The 20018-nt window shown below is 35.9% G+C and overlaps 1 protein-coding gene across 2 annotated transcripts; it reads right to left on the bottom strand.

The window, feature by feature from the left end:
* Positions 1-5938: 5938 nt before the first annotated feature.
* YIPF5 (Yip1 domain family member 5) lies at positions 5939-19846 on the bottom strand. 2 transcript variants are annotated; one of them, XM_082726069.1, is made up of 6 exons: positions 19669-19846; positions 19043-19162; positions 12134-12306; positions 11159-11304; positions 8749-8930; positions 5939-7371 (listed from the first exon to the last, which is right to left on the bottom strand). In XM_082726069.1, exons 2-6 carry the CDS (start codon positions 19150-19152, stop codon positions 7209-7211), a joined length of 774 nt encoding a protein of 257 aa, XP_082582195.1. In that variant the 5' UTR covers positions 19153-19162; positions 19669-19846; the 3' UTR covers positions 5939-7208. The 2 variants fall into 2 exon arrangements, with proteins under 2 accessions (XP_082582195.1, XP_082582196.1); XM_082726070.1 differs by having other exon boundaries at positions 19442-19806.
* Between the last annotated feature and the right edge of the window lie 172 nt (positions 19847-20018).

Below are 20018 nucleotides of genomic sequence, written 5' to 3'. Positions count from 1 at the left end.
AAATCATTTTATTAAGTAATTCAACTCTTAAAAGTGCAATAAAAATTTATATAACAAACTGATTTCTGCAGATGTCTGAAGTAAAGATGTTGATTTTAGTTTTTATAACTGCTATCATAATAAAATTTAACTCCTGGGAAGTGAAATAGCAACAAATTGAGTAACACGGTCTAATTTGAGTAGAGTCACTGTCAGATCATACCAAATATCTGATATTCTCTCTAAAGATGAGTACTGATGCAATTAAAGCCCAATCGAGTTAAATGGAAGGGATGCTCTGAAATAAGTAAATTAGATGAGCACAAAGATCCACTGAAGGAGAAATTAAAAATGGGCACATTTCAGAACTTTTTTAAAAAAAAGCTACGTACAGTGACCTTAAAAGGACACTGTCAGACTGACTCTTCTAAATGAGCAAGAAAAAAAGGCAGCTCACTTTGAATGACGTCTTCCCTTCTCATGTAGGAATAATCTGAGGGCATGACATGATACTTTTACCAGTGTTCACATTCCACTGCTTAAGAGTAGCATAAAGGGGCACCTGGGTGGCTCTGCTTTCGGCTCAGGTCATGGTCTCAGGGTCCTGGGATCGAGCCCCGCATCGGGCTCTCTGCTCATCAGGGAGCCTGCTTCCTCCTCTCTCTCTCTCTCTCTCTGCCTGCCTCTCTGCTTACTTGTGATCTCTGTCTGTCAAATAAATAAATAAAATCTTTAACAAAAAAAAAATAAAAAAAAAGAGTAGCATAAAAATGCTGAGGTAATAGAGAATCACAGATCAGTGCTTATATAAACATAGATGTGACTTGCAGCTTCAACAAATCAAAAACTAGACTCACACTAAACAGAATACTAGGGAATAAAATTATTGAAATTTTCAGAATTTAAATTCTGCATTTAAGTAATTATTAACGTGAGCACTATAAGCAGCAAAAATGGCATGTAATAAAGGAAGATGCCAGTACCAACGCAGCACTATTTATAATTTTTTAAAAAAATGTACCAAGATCCTAACTGTTTGATAATAGGGGACTGCGGAAGTCAATTAAATTCTGGTCATTTAATAAAATGATATCCAGCCTGGAAAAAGGATGAAGAAAATTTCAATGTTCAACATATATAATGATGCCCACAATAGACAGCATGCTAAGTTAAAAAAAAACAAACAAACATGACCTTGAAAACATTATGCTAAATCAAAGAAGCCAGAAACAAAAGGCCCCATTTTATGCTTCTCTTCTTACAGAATGTCCAGAATAAGCAAATCAGAGACAGAAAATATTTAGTGGTTGCTAGGGTATGGGAGGTGGGAAAGTGAGAACAATGGGGATTCTCTGTGAGGTGATGGAAATATTCTGAAATTAGTGAAGATGGTCGTACACTGTGAATACAGTAAAACCACCAAATTAATAAAATGGATTTTGTTATAGGAATTTAATTAAAAAATTTTTAAAAAAGGAGCGTGCACATGTGTATTCATGTGGAACAAGTCACTGGGAGTACAAAGTGGGGAGGAGGAGGATTCCTGTATGTGACCTGCTAAAACAAAAACCAATCAACCTGAAGGGAGTTAGGTGGGGAGTGAAATTTGGAGGAGGCAATAATCTCACTTCCTTGGTATCTCGATGGTTTTTTCCCCTCTGGTCAGGAGTTCTTCATTGTTTTATCCTCTATTAATATCTATCTTAGGATTCTTCCTCCTCCTTTTCTCTTGAACTCTAAAGATACAGGTGTTCTAGCAGTTTGCTCTACTTCCCATTCTCACCCTCCATACTGTTAACGTATCACTAAATCTAACACATTTTAAGGGTACACTTAAATGATTTTAATAAACATACAGTTGGGCAACTGTGAGCACTCAAAAAGCTCCCTCCTGCTCCTGAGCAATCAGTTCCCACTTTTACTCCCAGATAACTACTCATCTGTTGTCCCTTCAGATTTCTTTTCTAGAAATTCATAAATGGGTATGTGGGCTTTCATATATGGCTTTTTTTTTCATAGTATAATGTTTGAGGGTCATTCCTGTTAAGATATCTTATCAATAAACCATTCCTTTCTATTGCTGTATAGAGGTATTATTCTTTACCAAAATGATGGCATGTAACAGGAGAAGAAAATAAAGACATTCCTATTTTGAAAAAACATGTAACATAGTAGGACTTTTAAGACTAAAAGAAAGGCTGCCTAAAGAAAGGACTATCAAGACCTATAGCACTAGCAAAGATCACGAAACTGAAAACTGTAAGCAAATTTAACATGAACTTTTACAAGGTTCTTGAATTATATTTACCTGAAGAAAAAAAATGAAAGAACCATATTGCTTTCTCTACTTTTAAGATAATCAGAGTAAGCCAAGTAGGTATATAAATTTTTAACTATCTTAAATGTATCTACATTTCCTTGTCTTCTCATTTTTAAGATTCTTTTTGTACTGCTACTGTTGAAAAGCTATTTTAAACACCTTAATGCATAATTAATCACCCTACATGCTATCAGATTTAGTAGTAGTTTTAGAAATAAACCAAATTTATATATGCAAGGTAAGCCTAATTATTTGGGCTCACAAAAAATGTAATATCTGATCTTCAGAACCTAATGTGCTCAAGAAAGTATTTGTGTTTTTAAATTAGGAGAACAGCTCTGTATTTAATTAGTCCTCATTTGAGTATGTAATCATTTTAATTTATTTGCACAAACACAGGACACTGTGCTCCATCAGTAGATAATGTTCTTCATTAACTAAAGTAGGAACTTGGTGCACAGGGGTAGAAGTATTCTTATCTTGATGTAAAAATCCCAACTCCATACTACTAGCTTTCTTTCTTCAGTTTGCGTAGTCACTCTCTCGAGATATACATTTGTTAATATAAAACACTTTTAGTTAAGTACTCTGCCAGTCCCTAGAAATAATTTAATATTTAATGTTTTATATTACCTACTGCCCAGATACGTATACTCAGTTATTAATGAACAAATCAGCTTACTGAAATTTAGGTAATAGCTATGTATTAAAATTCAAACTTCAGTAATTTGGATGGTGGCAGAGTAGAGTTAAAAATCCATTATTTCTTCATTGGTGGTGTACAATAATAATAATAGCACAGATTGTACAGGCTTAACTCAGGCTGTTTGGAAATAAACCCCGTATTCTTAACAAGCTAATGATAGATCATTCGTTTCTATTCATAAAAGCACACGATCCAATTTTTCCTTATGGGATTCACAAATAACCTTGGTATCTTGTTATTGCCATTCCTTCCCCAAGTCCTAAATACATCCTAAGAAGAAAATAAAATCTCCCGTTAATTACTGTAAGTCTTTGAAAAAGTACTTTGTTTTTGCCTAACTCTGAATGTTTCATTCTTAAGCTTCCTATTTTGAAACAAGTATATCCTTAGATGAAATTGCTTAAGAAATCATTTAAGCTTTCATTTCCAAATAAATTGGAACTTATAAAACTTGAGATCATGGGGCATCTGGGTGGCTCAGTCAGTTAGGTGGCTGCCTTCAGCTTGGGTCATGATCCTGGGATCCTGGGATCGAGCCCCCAGCTCAGTGAGGAGCCTGCTTCTCTCTTTCCCTCTGCCTGCCACTCTGCCTACTTGTCCTCTCTCTGTCAAATAAATAAATAAATAAATAAATAAATAATCTAAAAAAAAAAAAAAAATTGAGATCATTTGGCAACCAGTACTTAGAATTTTACATGGTATCACAAAATGAATCAGAAGATAGTTTGTGAGGACAGATTTAGTTTGGAGCATTATTTTTAGGTAGAAGCTTGCTCTAGCTAGAGTTTTGAAAACCCAGTGCTATTCTTTGGTACTCTTCATGCTATGATCTGTACCATTCTATATTTCTTGCAAAACTTTTGGAAATACTCTATGAAAGCCAAAACACCTTGTCATATATGTACATACATGCGTGTGTATATGTATACATGTATTATACATATACACATATTATACATATACACACACATATGTATAAATAAATAAAATTTCTCCTATAGGGCAAGTTAAGCAAATTGTCTGAGTCATTACATTAACTCTGCTCTACATGACAACAAGCAGATCTCCAAATGTGGTCCTGACTTCCTACAACTTTCCACAATTACTAAGTCAGAGTACTCTACTGGATAAGATTTCAATTTCTATAGTTCACCCTTTGCCCAAAGTTCTAAATTCTTCCATTTACAAGGAAAAAAATGTCTAATTTCAGAAAGGCTCCTTTTTTATAGGTAATGAATACTACAAAAATAATTGTATAATTTGAGTTTCAGAGATAATCATCCTACTTAGATTTGGAGTATATTTGAGTTGAGCAATGCCCATTAAGGTTACACATAAACTTGGAAAGTGTCAAATGCACAGTACTTAAATTCTACCCCAAAATAGGTCATTAGCTACATTTTTTAAAAAATCCTCTTTGATTGGATGCCTAGTATGTGCCAACAGTTAGCGTTTTAAGATTTACAGAATTTTGCACTATCTTTATAACAGTATCTGGAGAAAGAAGCCCATTCCTACAAGCCTAGTTACATAGCTCTTGAAAGCACCCACTGGTAAACGTGCTAATATGACATGGTATATTAAAAATCATAAAACAGGGGGCACCTGGGTGCCTCAGTCAGTTAAGTGTCTGCCTTCGGCTCAGGTCATGATCCCAGAGTCCTGGGATCGAGTTCCATGTTGGGCTCCCTGCTCAGCAGACAGTCTACTACTCTGCCAGTCCCCCACTGGTGCTTTCTCAATCTCTCTCTCTCTCACTCACTCTGTCTCTAATAGATTTTTTTTTAAAAAAATCATAAAATACACATTTATGCCACACATAAAGCAACTATCTGTCCTTGGCATAAAGGCATACATAAATAAATAACACTGAGAGATCCTGAAAATCCACTCATAGTGAGTTTGTTACTCAGAGACAATCACAATAAGTGAGCTTGTAGCTATACTGACTTATCTCTCATATTTAATGTTACATGTATGTTTTGGGTACAAAATGGACCCTAGCTAGATGCTCTTCCTGGAACTTCATTGAGGAAACAAAAATCTACTACAATGCCAGAGAAAAAAGTCAGCATATATAACTTTTTGAAATAAGTTTTTCAGCTTTTAAAGTATGCATAAATATGGCTATATACACTGTATTTTTTTTTAAAAAGATTTTATTTATTTATTTGACAGAGAGATCACAAGTAGGCAGAGCAGCAGGCAGAGGAGGGGAGGGTGGGGTGGGGGGAGCAGGCTCCCTGCTGAGCAGAGAGCCTGATGTGGAGCTCAATCCCAAGACCCTGAGATCTCGTCCTGAACTGAAGGCAGAGGCTTAACCCACTGAGCCACCCAGGTGCCCATAAGAAAACTTTAAGAAGGGAGACTTTGGCTATACATGACTCTTCAGATATCAAGCAACTCTAAAACTAACCTCTTGCATTAAATGCAACTCTACTATATAGCTGTTTTTGATAGAGTAACTGTTTATATAAGATGGTTTTGTACCCAATCACTTTGGAGTTAACTAAGACAAATAACAACCAAAATCTCTCAACATTGATTTAAATTAGAAATTATCATCTTGGGGGTAGAAGAAGCAATAAATAAGAAAACAATTTGGGGAATCTGACTGAAGACTAATGGTCTGAGATTATTCAACAGTGAGAAAATTTAATTCCCAAAGCATCATCTACCCTGTTCATTAGGAACAATTGGATATTAACAGAAGGCACTCATTATATCTGCCTTAACAAGAGCAGTATTTATAAAAACTGAACTGAAAGAGGCAAAAAAGATACTATCCATGGATTACAGTAAGAAATATTCTAAAACACTTTGGTAAGTTTGAAAACCCAGCCAGAAACAAATTATTACTGCGATTATTCCTAGATTAAGTATTAATGAAGAAAAATGAGTTTATATGATTCCAGAGATTAAAAATCATGATCTTATAAGAAATATGTTTTATTAACGTAACCTCCTCTTTTGATTGAACACTACCTTTTAAAACCAACAATAAACATCAGTTTGTTTTTTTAATTAGTCTAAAAGTCTCCCCCCCCAAAAAAAAGAGGGCAACATTTGCCTCCCCACAGGGCACCTTTCTCATAAGTGTAACTGAGCTTGTCCAAAATCAGAGGCAGTTTTTTCAGAAAAACCCAATGATCAAAATACAAGATACAGCATTTTCCCACAGATTCTCTGACAAGAGAGCATGACATTAGCCAAACAAATTTAATACAAGGAAATAATATTGTAACTCAAATTGCCTTTCACCTAATCTCTTTTTTTTTTTCTCTAATTTTATACTAAAAAATTTCTGTTCTTAAAACTCAGGCTAAACCAGGAATACAAGTTAAAACTAGTTAAAGAAAATGCGATAACAAAAACAGTAAAAATCAACTCAACAGCAGTTAAAATTGGGAAAATTTTAATTACTAAGCATCAAATGCATTTTACATTGGTAACTGCAGTACTGAAATTGTGACATTTTAAATATTTTTTTCAAAAAAGGTTAGTGATTTTCTAGGAAATATGAAGATCCAACAATGAACATAAATGTAGCCAGCCTGGGTCACTACGATTTAGTTAATGCTTACCTTAACAGGTGTTCACATTTCTTGTCTACAATAAAGTAGACTATGAACTTCTTGTCTCTTTGAATTTTAGCAAAAACTCCATGAGATAATCTAAAGGAATGTCAAATTTTGGAAGTGCAAACTTATAAAAATTCTACTTTGGGATCACTTTTTTGCTCCAAGTGCAACTAACTTGAGAATATAGGCAATTTTTCTTTCCTAATCCCTTGGAAAAATATTTCTGCAATACATCTCGTGTCTTCTTAACTATGACTGGATTGTTTCTAAGAAAGATTATTATGTGGTTAGTTTCCCACAGTTGATAAAAATCTATTAAAAACATTTTAATATAATTTGCAAGGAAAAAATTTGTTTTTCAAAGGTTGCAGGAACAGGAAATAGCACTTCTTAATCTTATCTGTATAAGCACAAATACTTAAAGCTAGTCATACTGCAGATAAATCCAACATAGTATTCAAAAGTTCTATAAAAATGAACAGAAGATACATATTTACTTCCATTGCTCCAACAGTCAAATGTTAGGTCTGCATGAGAGTTGCACTGTAGCAGTTCGCTGGTCCAATTTAAGAGTTCAAGTCCTTTTTGGCCCAATGATGTCCACATGCCAGATAAATTCAGTTCAAAAAACAGAAATCAGGGCAAAGACTCCATATAACAAAGCACAAGGATATGCTACTAGAAGTTGCTGTCCTTCCATGGCTAATGCAGAAATAAAAATTTTGGATGCAGAAAAACTACACCATCCAATAATTCCAGCAGTGAGAATGATTCCTACCATTCCTCTGTAACCGACAAGGAGAAACAGGGGGAGGAGGGAAAAAGGCAGTAGATGAGATTAGTTATGTAAGAATACAACAATAACCAATTCTTAAAAAAAAAAAAAAAGGCATTTTAAATCCACATTGCACAAATTTGCAGAAATGATTGAGATTTTTTTTCAAATGTTAAAATAATGTACCTCACAGTGAATTTAATAATGCTCAATCATTCACATCCACATCCAATGAGGTGAGAAAAAGCTCATTTATAATTACATTTTGCTCCTGTTAGCATAAGAGCTAGATTTCTCTCAACTTTGGTATTACTGACACCTGGATGGATGCACTTCTGTTGGGAAGGGCTGTTCACCGTTAGGCTGTTCTACCTTCGGCCATGAGGTACCAGTAGTACTCTGTACGCCCCACAGTTACGGAAGCCAAAATTATCTCCAGACACTGCCTAATGTACCCTAAGAGCAAAATTGCCCTGATTAGAAAATACTGCTTTGGTAGAAAATCTCTTTTGTAAAATTCAAATATATATGTGCCAATCTCCACAAATGAAAAGAGTGAAACAGTTTCTACACTAAAAATCTAAAGCATTTTTACACAAAGCAAGAATACTGTGAAGCCATCATCTTGTCAGATCTCTAGCATCAGACAGCTGATACCTGTTCTTCCCCTCAACCTCTCCTTTAACTTTTAAGCGCAAAAACAGCGCACGGTTGGTTGTGCCTGGCAGTAGCCACAAGGAGGAGTCGGAACAATTGAGAGAGAATCTGCATACTGGCCATGAACAAAGAATTTAATCAGCAGGAATTTACAGCTTTCTTTTTAACCTTACCTAAAACATTTTTTAACAATTAATACTTAAACCGCTTAGAAGCACATCTGAGAACATGGCAGGCTAGTAACAACAGCCTCTTCCCATAAAAAGAATGTTTCATTTCCAGTTAAAAGCTGCCAAACACAGAGTATGTGTTTATTACTCACTCACTTAGCATATGCCCAACATCTTTAAGAAATGAGATATAGTCTAAAAAATATCAAAGATGGTAAGTAACATTTTAACAACTTGATCTTTTCATGTAATATTTTAGCTAACAATCACCACTGTTCAGTTTGTTTACTGACACTGGTAAATAAACACAAAAGTCAAATTCTTTATTACAAATAAAAGCAGAGATCGTATAAAAGATTTTAAAATTTATTCTCAGTTCCACTGCTCACCACTGAAAAGCATGTAGTACAGTCCTCATTCACAACAGGGCCTATATCTCATGTTTGCTGAATCAGTGATTTATGTTAAACTGAGATATGTGAGATATCTCAGTTATGTGAGATTAATCCTATTACAGATAATTGGTCAATCAATCCCCAAAATAAAAATTCAGTACTTACTGCAAAGAAAATATCACTGCAAAGCTGGAAAGTAGGATCATGGGAAGAAGACAATATCCAAGGACACTTGCCACACACCCAAATGAAACACCTGTCATACTCATTAAGTTTAGTAAACAAAACATTCCTAGACATCCAATTGCACTGATCCCATATACATAGCCAAATTGGATTTTGCCAGCCTGTGGGTAAAGAAGAGATTATACGTTAAAAGGAAGAAAGGAAATTCTTTTTGGTCTTATTTCACCTAAAATGGTATACGTAAGAAAATACTCAATTTGTGAGCATCAAAATCTGTAGAGGCAACGATTCTTTATGCAGAATAGTAAAACACAGATTGGCTTTTATATCTTTCTCAAGAAATTTTAAGTATCTATTTCCCAATACACAGATATTTGGTTTTTCTTTTTCCAGTTAGTATTCAAGCAATTCAGCAAATAAAGATACAAAATCATGGTACAATCACCTTTAATTAGTAGATTTCTAAAAAGAAATTAAGCTCATTTTAAGCAAATAAACTACAGAGACAAGACGGAAACCCCTGCAGAATGTTTGGACAATATCTAACATCACTTGAAAGCACCTAAGACGAACAAAATTGCCCCAAAGCAATTTGTTCTCATTGGAGGATGTAGTCGCAATCTTTGTAACAGCAGCAACAATTTCACCATTCATTTATATGGCTGTTAAAGGAGCTAAGTGAAAGGAAGGCAGGATTAGCAGGACACAGTGGTTCTATGGGGAGGGGAGGAGAAAACTGATTAACATGCAAGAGAAACATAATGGAAGATACATTTTTCTTTCATTATTTTTCCAAATTGTTGGTGGATTTATAAAGTCTTTTGACAAACAAGCAAACAACAACAACAAAATCAAAAGAAAACTTAATTATGCTCTTGTTTTTTTTTTTTTTTTAAGATTTTTTTTTATTTATTTGAGGGAGAATGAGTGAGAGAGAGCATGAGAGAGGAGGTCAGAGGGAAAAGCAGACTCCCCAAGGAGCTGGGAGCCCGATGCGGGACTCGATCCTGGAAGTCCGGGATCATGACCCGAGCCGAAGGCAGTCGCTCAACCAGCTGAGCCACCCAGGCGCTCCAATTATGCTCTTGTTAAAGATATGACTGAAGAGACTTAAGACAGTATAAGTTAGGTAAATTGCTGTCATAGCACTCTCAGTCAAGATATATGAACAAACATTGTATTCAGGTCATACTGTGATGAAAATCAGTCCACAGAGAAGATTTCAAGAACTCCCTGGTTTGTTAGATTCTGGACATACAAAACTCAATTATGAGAATGCCTCTAAAAACTATGTTACATGAAAATATTCTTGCCATTTTTGTTAGACTCAGTATTTATAAATATGTAAGAGTGTAGAAGTTTCAAAAGGTTCAGCCTTGTTCACCAACGAATTCACTAAAGTAGTAATAATAAAACCTCATACAGCACTTTAAAATTTTTCAGTGTTCCCATTTAAACTGTCTTGGTTAATCTGTAAACAATCTTGTGAGGTGGGAATCACAAAATTATAAGAGGAAGCAAAAAGACGAAAACAGCTTGCTCCAGGACAGAGCAGGAGCACTGAACTAATGCCCAGATTTCCTGACTAAAAATCCCATCTTCTGGGGCACCTGGGTGGCTCAGTGGGTTAAGCCTCTGCGTTCAGCTCCAGTTATGATCTCAAGGTCCTGGGACTGAGCCCTGCATCAGGCTCTCTGCTCAGTGGGGGGCCTGCTTCCCCTCTCTCTCTGCCTGCCTCTTGCCTACTTGTGTTCTCTCTCTGTCAAATAAATAAATAAAATCTTTAATAAAAAAAAAAAATCCCATCTTCTATCCATTACATCATTTATCTTTTCTAATTCAGAGACGTAAGATAAAATACAACATATATTAGCAAATTATCTTTACAACTATTCATTTCCAATATACTTTAACATTCGGAAGTAGGAGATAGGCAGTTAAAACATCTTGTCCTTTAATGTTCCGATTCATTAGAAGTTAATATATAGGAAAGTAACCAAAACCACTATAATAACAGAACAATGCACAAAGTCCACAGATTTTAAAAAATAAAAAAAGCTATCATTAAAATACAGAAGTAAAAGAGCAACAGGCTAAAAAATGTCAATTTCTAAAAATAAGGAATTTTGATGATGGACTAAAGCCACACGTTATTGTTTCTTTCCCCTAATAATTAGACCTTTTCTTCAAACAAAAAATTATTTCTAATTATATGACATTTATTATCAGTGGAGAATTGATGAATGGGTACATAATATTCCAACAACCTAATACCACTCAAAATACATTCAAGATCTGATATATAAACAGAGTCTCAAAAATGGCTCCTGGTGGGACATTGAGAGACCGTTTTCTAATCTCACACATAGAGTTCAAACTGAAATCTTACCAGTAACAATGTGGCTCCAAAGGCAAGGCAAAAAACCATCGGTCCTGCCAAATCAGTCTCATTCATGATGCTACCGTCTGCTACTTTTAATGGATGTAACACTGTTAGTGTTTTTTGCCAGATGTGGTCAAAATTGATACCTAATTCTAAAGGAAAAGAAAGTAAGACAGTCCATTAGGATTTGTGACACACCTTTAGTTTACCTGAATCCATGAGGCAACTGGAGAAAAAATGAAGCACTCATTATCAAAAGAGAATCTAGCAATATGAGACATTTTGATAATTCTTCAATACCAGTCTTCACTCACTATGGGGTTTACTCCACAAATATCCTATTTCTGGTTTGGTACTGGAAAAGTGTATGGATATGAAAAAAACAAGACATTCTCAGCTATGACTGCATAACAAAGAATATATGGACAGCATTAACAGTAAGGGGTTCTCTACATACCTGGAGATGCTATGAAATTGTATATGAAACTATGTTTCTATGCACAACTGTGCATTTCTTCTGAGAAGAGTATTCATAACTCTCATTAGACTTTGAAAGGGTATCCAACCCCCCTCAAAATGTACAGAACTACTGCTTTATGGGTTTTAGAATAGTTTGAAAAATGCTATTCTTTTCAGTGATATTACTGGTTTTGCCAGCTTCTTCCATGTAAAATAATCACTACCATGTTATTTCCTTTCATTTCTTCCACTGACAGAATTTAATCATTAATGTGAAGTCAAAGTCAATGCTCAAATACTAACATAATTATCACTTTATAGAGATCTATTAAAAACTCTGGTCCCCTATGGCTCAGTGTGGTTTCATATCTGTTTTTTTCTGTACCTCAATATGGTTTCATATCTATTTTTTTCTGTACCATCATTCTTTTAAAGGAAAGGACAAGTTCTCCAAACTAAGATCTATTTTCACTGACCAGATGGACACTACAAAATACTATGAACTGTTGCAACCAATCCTACCTTCTAATAAAGGTGGCTCATCCTCAAAGTTATTTCCATAGAATGGCTGAGGTGTCGCTGGAGTATACGCCTGAGTAGGCTGAAAAATCTGCCCAGTGTATGGCTGTTGTGGCTGCATCATGTCTGGAGGGACAAATCGGCCTTGCTGCGAGTAGTCATAGCTAGCATACTGTCTGTAAATCAAAGTTACATTTCTCAGAATTACGTCAACAGTGGTATCTCTGAGAGCTACAGAGTCATAGTCATACAATTCCCTAGAATAGCTACTTTGCCAGTTTTCATAAATGGTGCTGAAATTATAACTAAAATGATCTTATTATCTACAATGTTAAGCTGTGTTTTTTTAGATAATCTTTCTAATGACACCAACACTTACACAGTGCTTAAGCATTTTACAAACTATGAAACTTTTAAACATTAGGTGGTCAACAAATGAAAACTTAAGAATTTTATCTATTTCTCCCCCTTCAGTAAATATATGTAATATGAAGATAACTGTGAAATACAATTGATGCCTAAGACTACAAATGAAAACATAACATGACAGGCTGTACTACATGCTATGTAATTTTCCACTGTAGTTTGGATCTCTATCGAATGTAATAATTCTTCCTGACTCTTTGTAGGATGTTATTTTTTGCAAGTGGGTAAATCTCTTCACAAACCATGACCACTTTCGAATACATAGGGAAAAAATTCAAGCCTCTTTCTGTGAAAGCTTTCTAAATATAACAAAACATTATTGCATTGTACACCTTGTATTTGAATAGCACTTTTAAGTTTTCAAAGTAGGTGTACAACTACTGTCTCATTTGATATGTACTATAGTAAATCCTGCATTGTAGAAAAAGAGGCTTTACCAAGGCTATTTTAATGATGAAAACAACAGGGAAAAGAAGGATGCTGAAGCAGTATCTTTAAAAACATGTTTTATCAGAGCGCCTGGGTGGCTCAGTGGGTTAAGCCTCTGCCTTCGTCTCAGGTCATGATCTCAAGGTCCTGGGATAGAGCCCTGCATTGGGCTCCCTGCTCAGCAGGGAGCCTGCTTCTCTGCTCTCTCTGCCTGCCTCTCTGCCTACTTGTGATCTCTGTCTGTCAAAGAAATAAACAAACTCTTAAAAAAAAAACACCCATAAAATCTGTTTTATTATGTTCTGGGAAAAAATATGGCTTACCTATCAATGGACTAATCTCATTACACAGTAACAAATACAGAAGTAAAGTAATTATTTTCAAAGATATTTTTGAAAAGAAATGAGAAGCCTTAAAGATCCTTTAGTTTAATCACACTTAAAAATTTTATAGTTCCCTATTGACAAATATAAAATCTAATGACTGCCATGAATATTGAAATTTTAAAATTAAATCTAATTTTTAAATTAACTGAACATCTTGATTAAAAGCATATCTAAGCAATAGCAAAATTTCAACTACACACAGCCCTCTGGAGAGCCCAATGGGACTCTGAAGATTTAATTATCACACTAATCCAATCCAAGCTTAAAAAAATGCTATTCATTTTTCTGGCTATATAGTAATATAGACTTTGATGAAACACTATTTTAATAGCAAAAGATAAAAAACAATACAGTTACTAGTAAATATATTGTAATAGGGGCATAGATTACTACTGTTATAAGGAATGAGGTACTTTTATGGGTACTAATAAGGAATGATAATCAAAAAAATATTCAGTGGGCAGAATCGAAAAACACCCAATGTTCAGAACAGTATTCACTGTATGTACCACTGTGATGGCACTTTTTAGAATATATCTGTATGTATATATTTGTATATATATGTATTTTATATACATATACAAACATTAAGTATAATACATACAATTACATAGGTTTAGGTATAATGTAATATAGTATAACACATATAATTATATAGGTAAAAGGACCTGGAAGCAAGGGGAAGTGGAAGACTTAATTTTCATATTAAAAACTTCTACACCTTTAAAAATGTTGTATATTTACTACTTATTAAAATTAATTCATTCTAAAATGTTATATATAATATATAGTTACATATTAACTACTAAAAATTTCCAAAAATACATATAACCTATTTGAACATTACTGTTTCAAGTGTTTAATGTGAATTATATCCTATTACCTCACTACCACTTTAGGAGGTTTATTTTATCATCCTTCCCAGCCTAAAGATGTAGAAACTGCTATCTGGGTGAAAATGATTTCCCTCTGTGGGGCAGGATGCAAAGCTAGACTTTGATTCCAGTGGCTAACTCTTACCAATTATAATAAAAATCACCCCCAAATCCTACCTTATGGACAGAACTATAGTATCTTTTTTCCATATATACGCTTCCCCTATCATTTTTATATGCAAATATGTTGATTTCCAATTATTTACACATAGACACACACACACACACAAGCAACAGGACTAGATGGCTGAAATGAACTAGGACAAGAATCAATATTTTTTTATTTAGTATAATATGCTGTTTGGATGATCTGTTAGAATATATCATAATCTACCTCTGAGTTTATGAACCAGCTAGAAAGGCTCCATATAGGAGCCTTCTACAATCTGCATAAACAGACTGTATCTTATTATCTCTCCCTCAAAAAAAGAGACAGGCCGGATATGAATGTGTGTACAACAGGAAAACCAAAAAGAATGAGTGGTTCTCAAACTTTCTGCTCTTAGAATCCCCTTATACACTTAAAATTTATTATTGGGAAACCCAAAGATTTTTTTTTATTTATGTGGATGTATCTGTCATTATTTATCACATTAGAAATTAAAACAGAAATGTTTAAAATATTGATTCAAAGTAATAATAAACCAGTTACATATCAGCATAAATTTTTATGAAAAAGTACTATAAAAATTAGTGAGAAAAGTGGCACTGCATTGTATTTTTGACAATCTCATTAACATCTGGTTTAATAAAAAATACTGTTCTTTGGGCAGCTGGGTGTCTCAGTGGGTTAAAGCCTCTGCCTTCGGCTCAGGTCATGATCCCAGGGTTCTGGGATCGAGCCCTGCATCGGGCTCTCTGCTCAGCAGGGAGCCTACTACCTCCTCCCTCTCTGCCTACTTCTCTGCCTACTTGTCATCTTTGTCTATCAAAAAAAAAAAAAAAAAAAAAAAACCAAAAAAAATCTTAAGAAGAAAATACTGTTCTTTGGGCACCTGGGTGGCTCAGTGGTTTAAAGCCTCTGCTTTCGGCTCAGGTCATGATCCCAGGGTCCTGGGATCGAGCCCCACATGAGCTCTCTGCTCAGCAGGGAGCCTGCTTCCACCTCTCTCTCTATCTGCCTGCCTTTCGGTCTATTTGTGACCTCTGCCCGTCAAATAAATAAATAAAATCTTTAAAAGAAAAAAAAAGAAAACACTGTTCTTATCTGTTTTTGCATTTAATTTTAGTTGAAATAGCTTAAGAAAATCTAGTGTTGCAGACAAACAGCTGGAAAATTATTTAACAACCTTTTCAGATTACTCAAAGTGGTAGTTTTTTAAACTTAAGTTGCAACATAGAAAATGGAACAATACTAATAAACTTTATACTAGAATACACTCATCTGTCTTGCCTTATGAATGGATACTTGCTTTACTTATGTATGATTTTTTAACATTCACTGCTTAGAAAATATTAGTGTGGGTGATTCAGCTCTTCCAAACATTGACATGTTTAATAGAAAAACATATATATCAAGTATAAACACAGGAAAATCACCTTTGTTAATGTCACCAATGATTTCATCAGAAAAATGGTTAATTCTGGAAAGGTGAAAAGTTTATAGTAATGGACAGTTTTCCCAAATCCTCATTTTTACCTGAAAATTTGAATTTAACCACTGGCTACACAGGCTGTCAGTTTTCTTTCTTGAGTAAGAAGCTCATTATTTCATCTTTGAGAAAATATCTGCCCAGTACTCAAGTCTAAATAACCATAGTTTGTCTATCAGGATGTGCTTTCCAATAAAAATGGTTTTCATGGAGAGCAGCTGATACAGCCTATGATTCAAAATGCACAGGGGCTTTTCCTCGAGAGAATCACTGTACTTCAGTATGAACAAGAGGTCCTTTGTGACATTTCCATTTTGACATAGAGAATATTTTTAATGTATGGGTACTAAAGGGTTAGGATTTAATAGCAGCATAATTTTTCTGCTTCATCAAGGGCATCCTTTTAAAAAAATTATTTATGTATTTGACATAAAGAGGCACAGCAAGAGAGGGAATACAAGCAGGGGAGTGGGAGAGGGAGGAACAGGCTTCCCGCCGAACAGGGAGCCCAATGCAGGCTCAATCCCAGGACCCTGGGATCACGACCCAAGTTGAAGGCAGACACTTAATGACTGACAGCCCCAGATCAAGGGCATCCTCAAATAAACTGGTTCCCTCCACACCCCAGAAAGTGTGTGTTGATGAAGAATACAATGATTACTAGAACAATCTGATGCCCTTGTCTGACTCATATTCAGATACTAGCAGTTTTGCCAGTCATTGTTTTTACAACATCAGTACAAATGTCAACACACCTGAAAAGGTAGATGATAGTGTCTTAATATTGTTATAATAATAGTTTTAAACTTAAAAGACCCCCTGAATGGTCTCAAGGATCCTCTGAAGTCTGCAGTCCACCCTGTAGAACTGTTCATATAGACTCATGTCATGTAAGGAATAGAACTACTACAAGCAAACGACAGCTTCAGAAGTGGTACCATCATTCCTTCTTTAAGATGCAAGGTGAGAAAAACAACACCATGGAATTTTACTGTTTTCATTTTCTGGAAGGATCTGGTCAGGAAAATTGGTGGCTCGCTCCTACTGGGTTTAAACTAGAATATAGTGTGGTAGACACAATCTTTAGAGACTAAGTCAACATTGTATTCTATATAGGTTCTTATCAGTTAAGTCAAAGATGAAAAAATAGTGGCTTCAAATACTTTAAAAATATGTAGTTGGCATTTTATAGGCATATCTAGCATAGAGTGTGAGACCTGTCCAATAGGATAATCATAAAACTCAACAGATTAAGATCAAAGGGCCTTTTACTTTTTGTTGCTGCTATTGTTGTTATAAGAATATATAAATGATACTTACAAATGAAACCCAATTATTACTGCCAATACATTAAGCTTCCTGTTTTCCTAGGCTTCATCTATAAATTCATATTTGTTAATTGGCAATAATGGGTATATGAGCAACTACAAAAAAACCTCATCATACTGAAGCAATGGTTATTGGCACATGATCTGGCTGCAATGGAATTGGGAGAATATTTAGCAAAAGAATATCTAAACAACGCTCCTATGTAAAACTAAAATGAGAGGATGATATCTGGAATGAAAAGACAAGTCACACATTTAAGAGATGCAAACAGGGACAGGAGAAAAGAAAGGCAGAGATAAATAAACCTATGAGGCTATGATCTAAATCTAATAGTTCTGCAGGGTCTTACATCATTAGGTTAAAAACAGGACTGCGTACAGAGACCGGTTTTTCAAAGCCCTTTGCACTCTGGCCAATCTTCCATTCACTTTCCTCTCATACATAGATTAAAACAAACAAAAAACATTCTTAAGTAAATAAATGAATGGAGATTTCGCAACAAGATTTCTCCAATTCTGCCCAATTAACTGTTCAAAGAAGATAAATCCCTGATGGCATATAAGAAAATTTAACTGAAGGAAAAAACTGATTTATAGTATTTTTCACATGCTCACTTCCACTGTTCAATGTGTTAGGTTTTAGGGGGGAAAAGGGCTTAGAATATATCAAATTAAGCAGACTCAAGGGGTCAAAAGGTATAAAAAATGCAACTTATATAAGACAGACCATACTGAAGACTGAATTTGATTTTTGCTTTGCTTTTTAAATTCTTAGGCACTTTCATTCAGATTTATTTATTCAAACATGTTCTACTACTACATGTTTCTCTCAGATTGATTCAAAACAAAACCTTCCCATGCCCTCATCCTGGGAGACTTTCATGAGGTTTTTAAATCAGGGTTCATAGACGAACATCAGAAGGCACATCAACTGTGCAGTAATATGGATATTTATGTGGGCATCTCCTTGTGCACATTTACATCTCAGAAAGAAGTCCCTCATTTTTGTAGGATTCCAGAAGGGGTCCTGGACCATCTAAAAAAGGTTAAGCCATCCTGGTATTGGAAATGACTGATAAGATTATCTTTAAGGTCCTAAGAAACGAAAAATATTATGTCCTAGAGGAGACTGGTGGATAGCATCAGCTAATGTATTTCTGCCACTACTACCAGGGACTATTAAAAAATCTGGGGTTTTTTTTGTTTTGTTTTGTTCTCAACAGTTCAGGGCTGAAAGGTTTTGAGTTCCCCCCTGGCAGGGACTGTCAGCAACTGGCAACTTGTGTGTACTACCCATAAGGTTTCAACATGAGCAGTAATAAAGATGATTATCACTTGCTATTAAAAAAAAAAAAATCACCTGATGATTCATAACAGGGAGCTAACACTGCTAAACAGTGTCACTAAGCCCTTTCAATTAACATTGGTAAGGTCTGAAATCTGGATTGATTTAACGCTTAAACTAGTCATCACAAGATTTCAAATTTTTAACTGGTTCTGTAGAAGAAATCACTTAGGTTATCTTCTAGATACTTGAAGCTAATATCCCTACCTTAAATGATGCACAGTACTTTAACAATCTACTTTTGCACTCAGGGCACACCTGAAGATACCACAGAAGATACCAAACTCTAAATAGGGCAATCCTGTCAAACCCAAACCAGTGTCACAGATCTTTCGAGAGGAAGGAAGATTATGAAAAATCACATTCCTGACAAGGGACATGGTGACACATTCAGTTTTAGGCAGAACCAAACAATAAGGATACAGGCTTTCATTCAGTCTGGGCTACATATTGTCAAAGTTGACAAGTTACTTGCTATAGGCTCCTCCACTTCCTCCATAGTCATAGGACGGCTGTGACTGGTCATCGATGCTGTAACTCGTCTGGTAGAAATCCGTATTTAAGTTATCAAACCCTGCCATTGCAAATAATCTGAAAAAGAAAAAAAATGGCAAAAAGTGTTTACACCTAAGGTCCTACTGAATTCGTTTCGGTACAAAGCAAAACGCCTTAAAAGGCACTAAATTATTTCTTCTGTAATTGGGGGAACGGCATTTGGAGGACAGATCCAGGTGGGAGTTGCACAGGATCTCCAAGAGCCGGGAAAACACCTCCACTTCACCGAGCTGATATGCCATGGTTAGAGGAAGGGGCGTAGGAGAACTGGTTCCACGGAGGTCTAAAATATCAACAACAAAGACGATTCCTCACCTCACGGCAGACTGCCGCTGACAATGCGACTGTCTCCTTGCAAAATAAGGCCCGGGCCTTCTGGGAAAGGGCAGACTCCTGGAAGGCCGCGCCTGAGGTACAGGGGTCGCGTCAAAGCAAGGGCTTGAAAGGGAGTGAGGGTCTGAGCGAAAAGACCGCCGAACCAAGCCGCGCTGCACTAGACTGAAGAGAAGCCGAACAGTGCACCACAAGCCGGGGACACTCACCAAACCGGGAAGCGGCGGTAGCGGCGTCAGCAGGTCCAGCAACCCCCCAAAACCCCTCAATAAGGCTTAAGACCCTGAACAGGCTCCGTTGCTACGTGTCACAGGGCCAAAGAACTGCTTCCGGGGCGCACCCGTTCGCGCAGGCGTGTTGGCAGATTTGTGCCCCTCCAGGGCGGACACGGGGTGGAGCCGGGGAGGAGCCGGGGAGGAGCCAACCTGCTATGGAGCATGCGCAGTATCCACAAACTCAGTCCAGTGGCGGGCCAATGAGAAGAAGGAAGACACTTCCGGTAGCCTGGTTCGCGACAGAGGCAGAAAAGCGCAGGCGCAGCAATTGTTGCTAACTATTT

This window comes from Mustela nivalis (genome assembly GCF_964662115.1).
Source record: "Mustela nivalis genome assembly, chromosome: 3".
Lineage (NCBI taxonomy): Eukaryota > Metazoa > Chordata > Mammalia > Carnivora > Mustelidae > Mustela > Mustela nivalis.
Note: the sequence above shows the minus strand (reverse complement) of the source record. Positions and strands in the feature narration are given on the sequence as shown.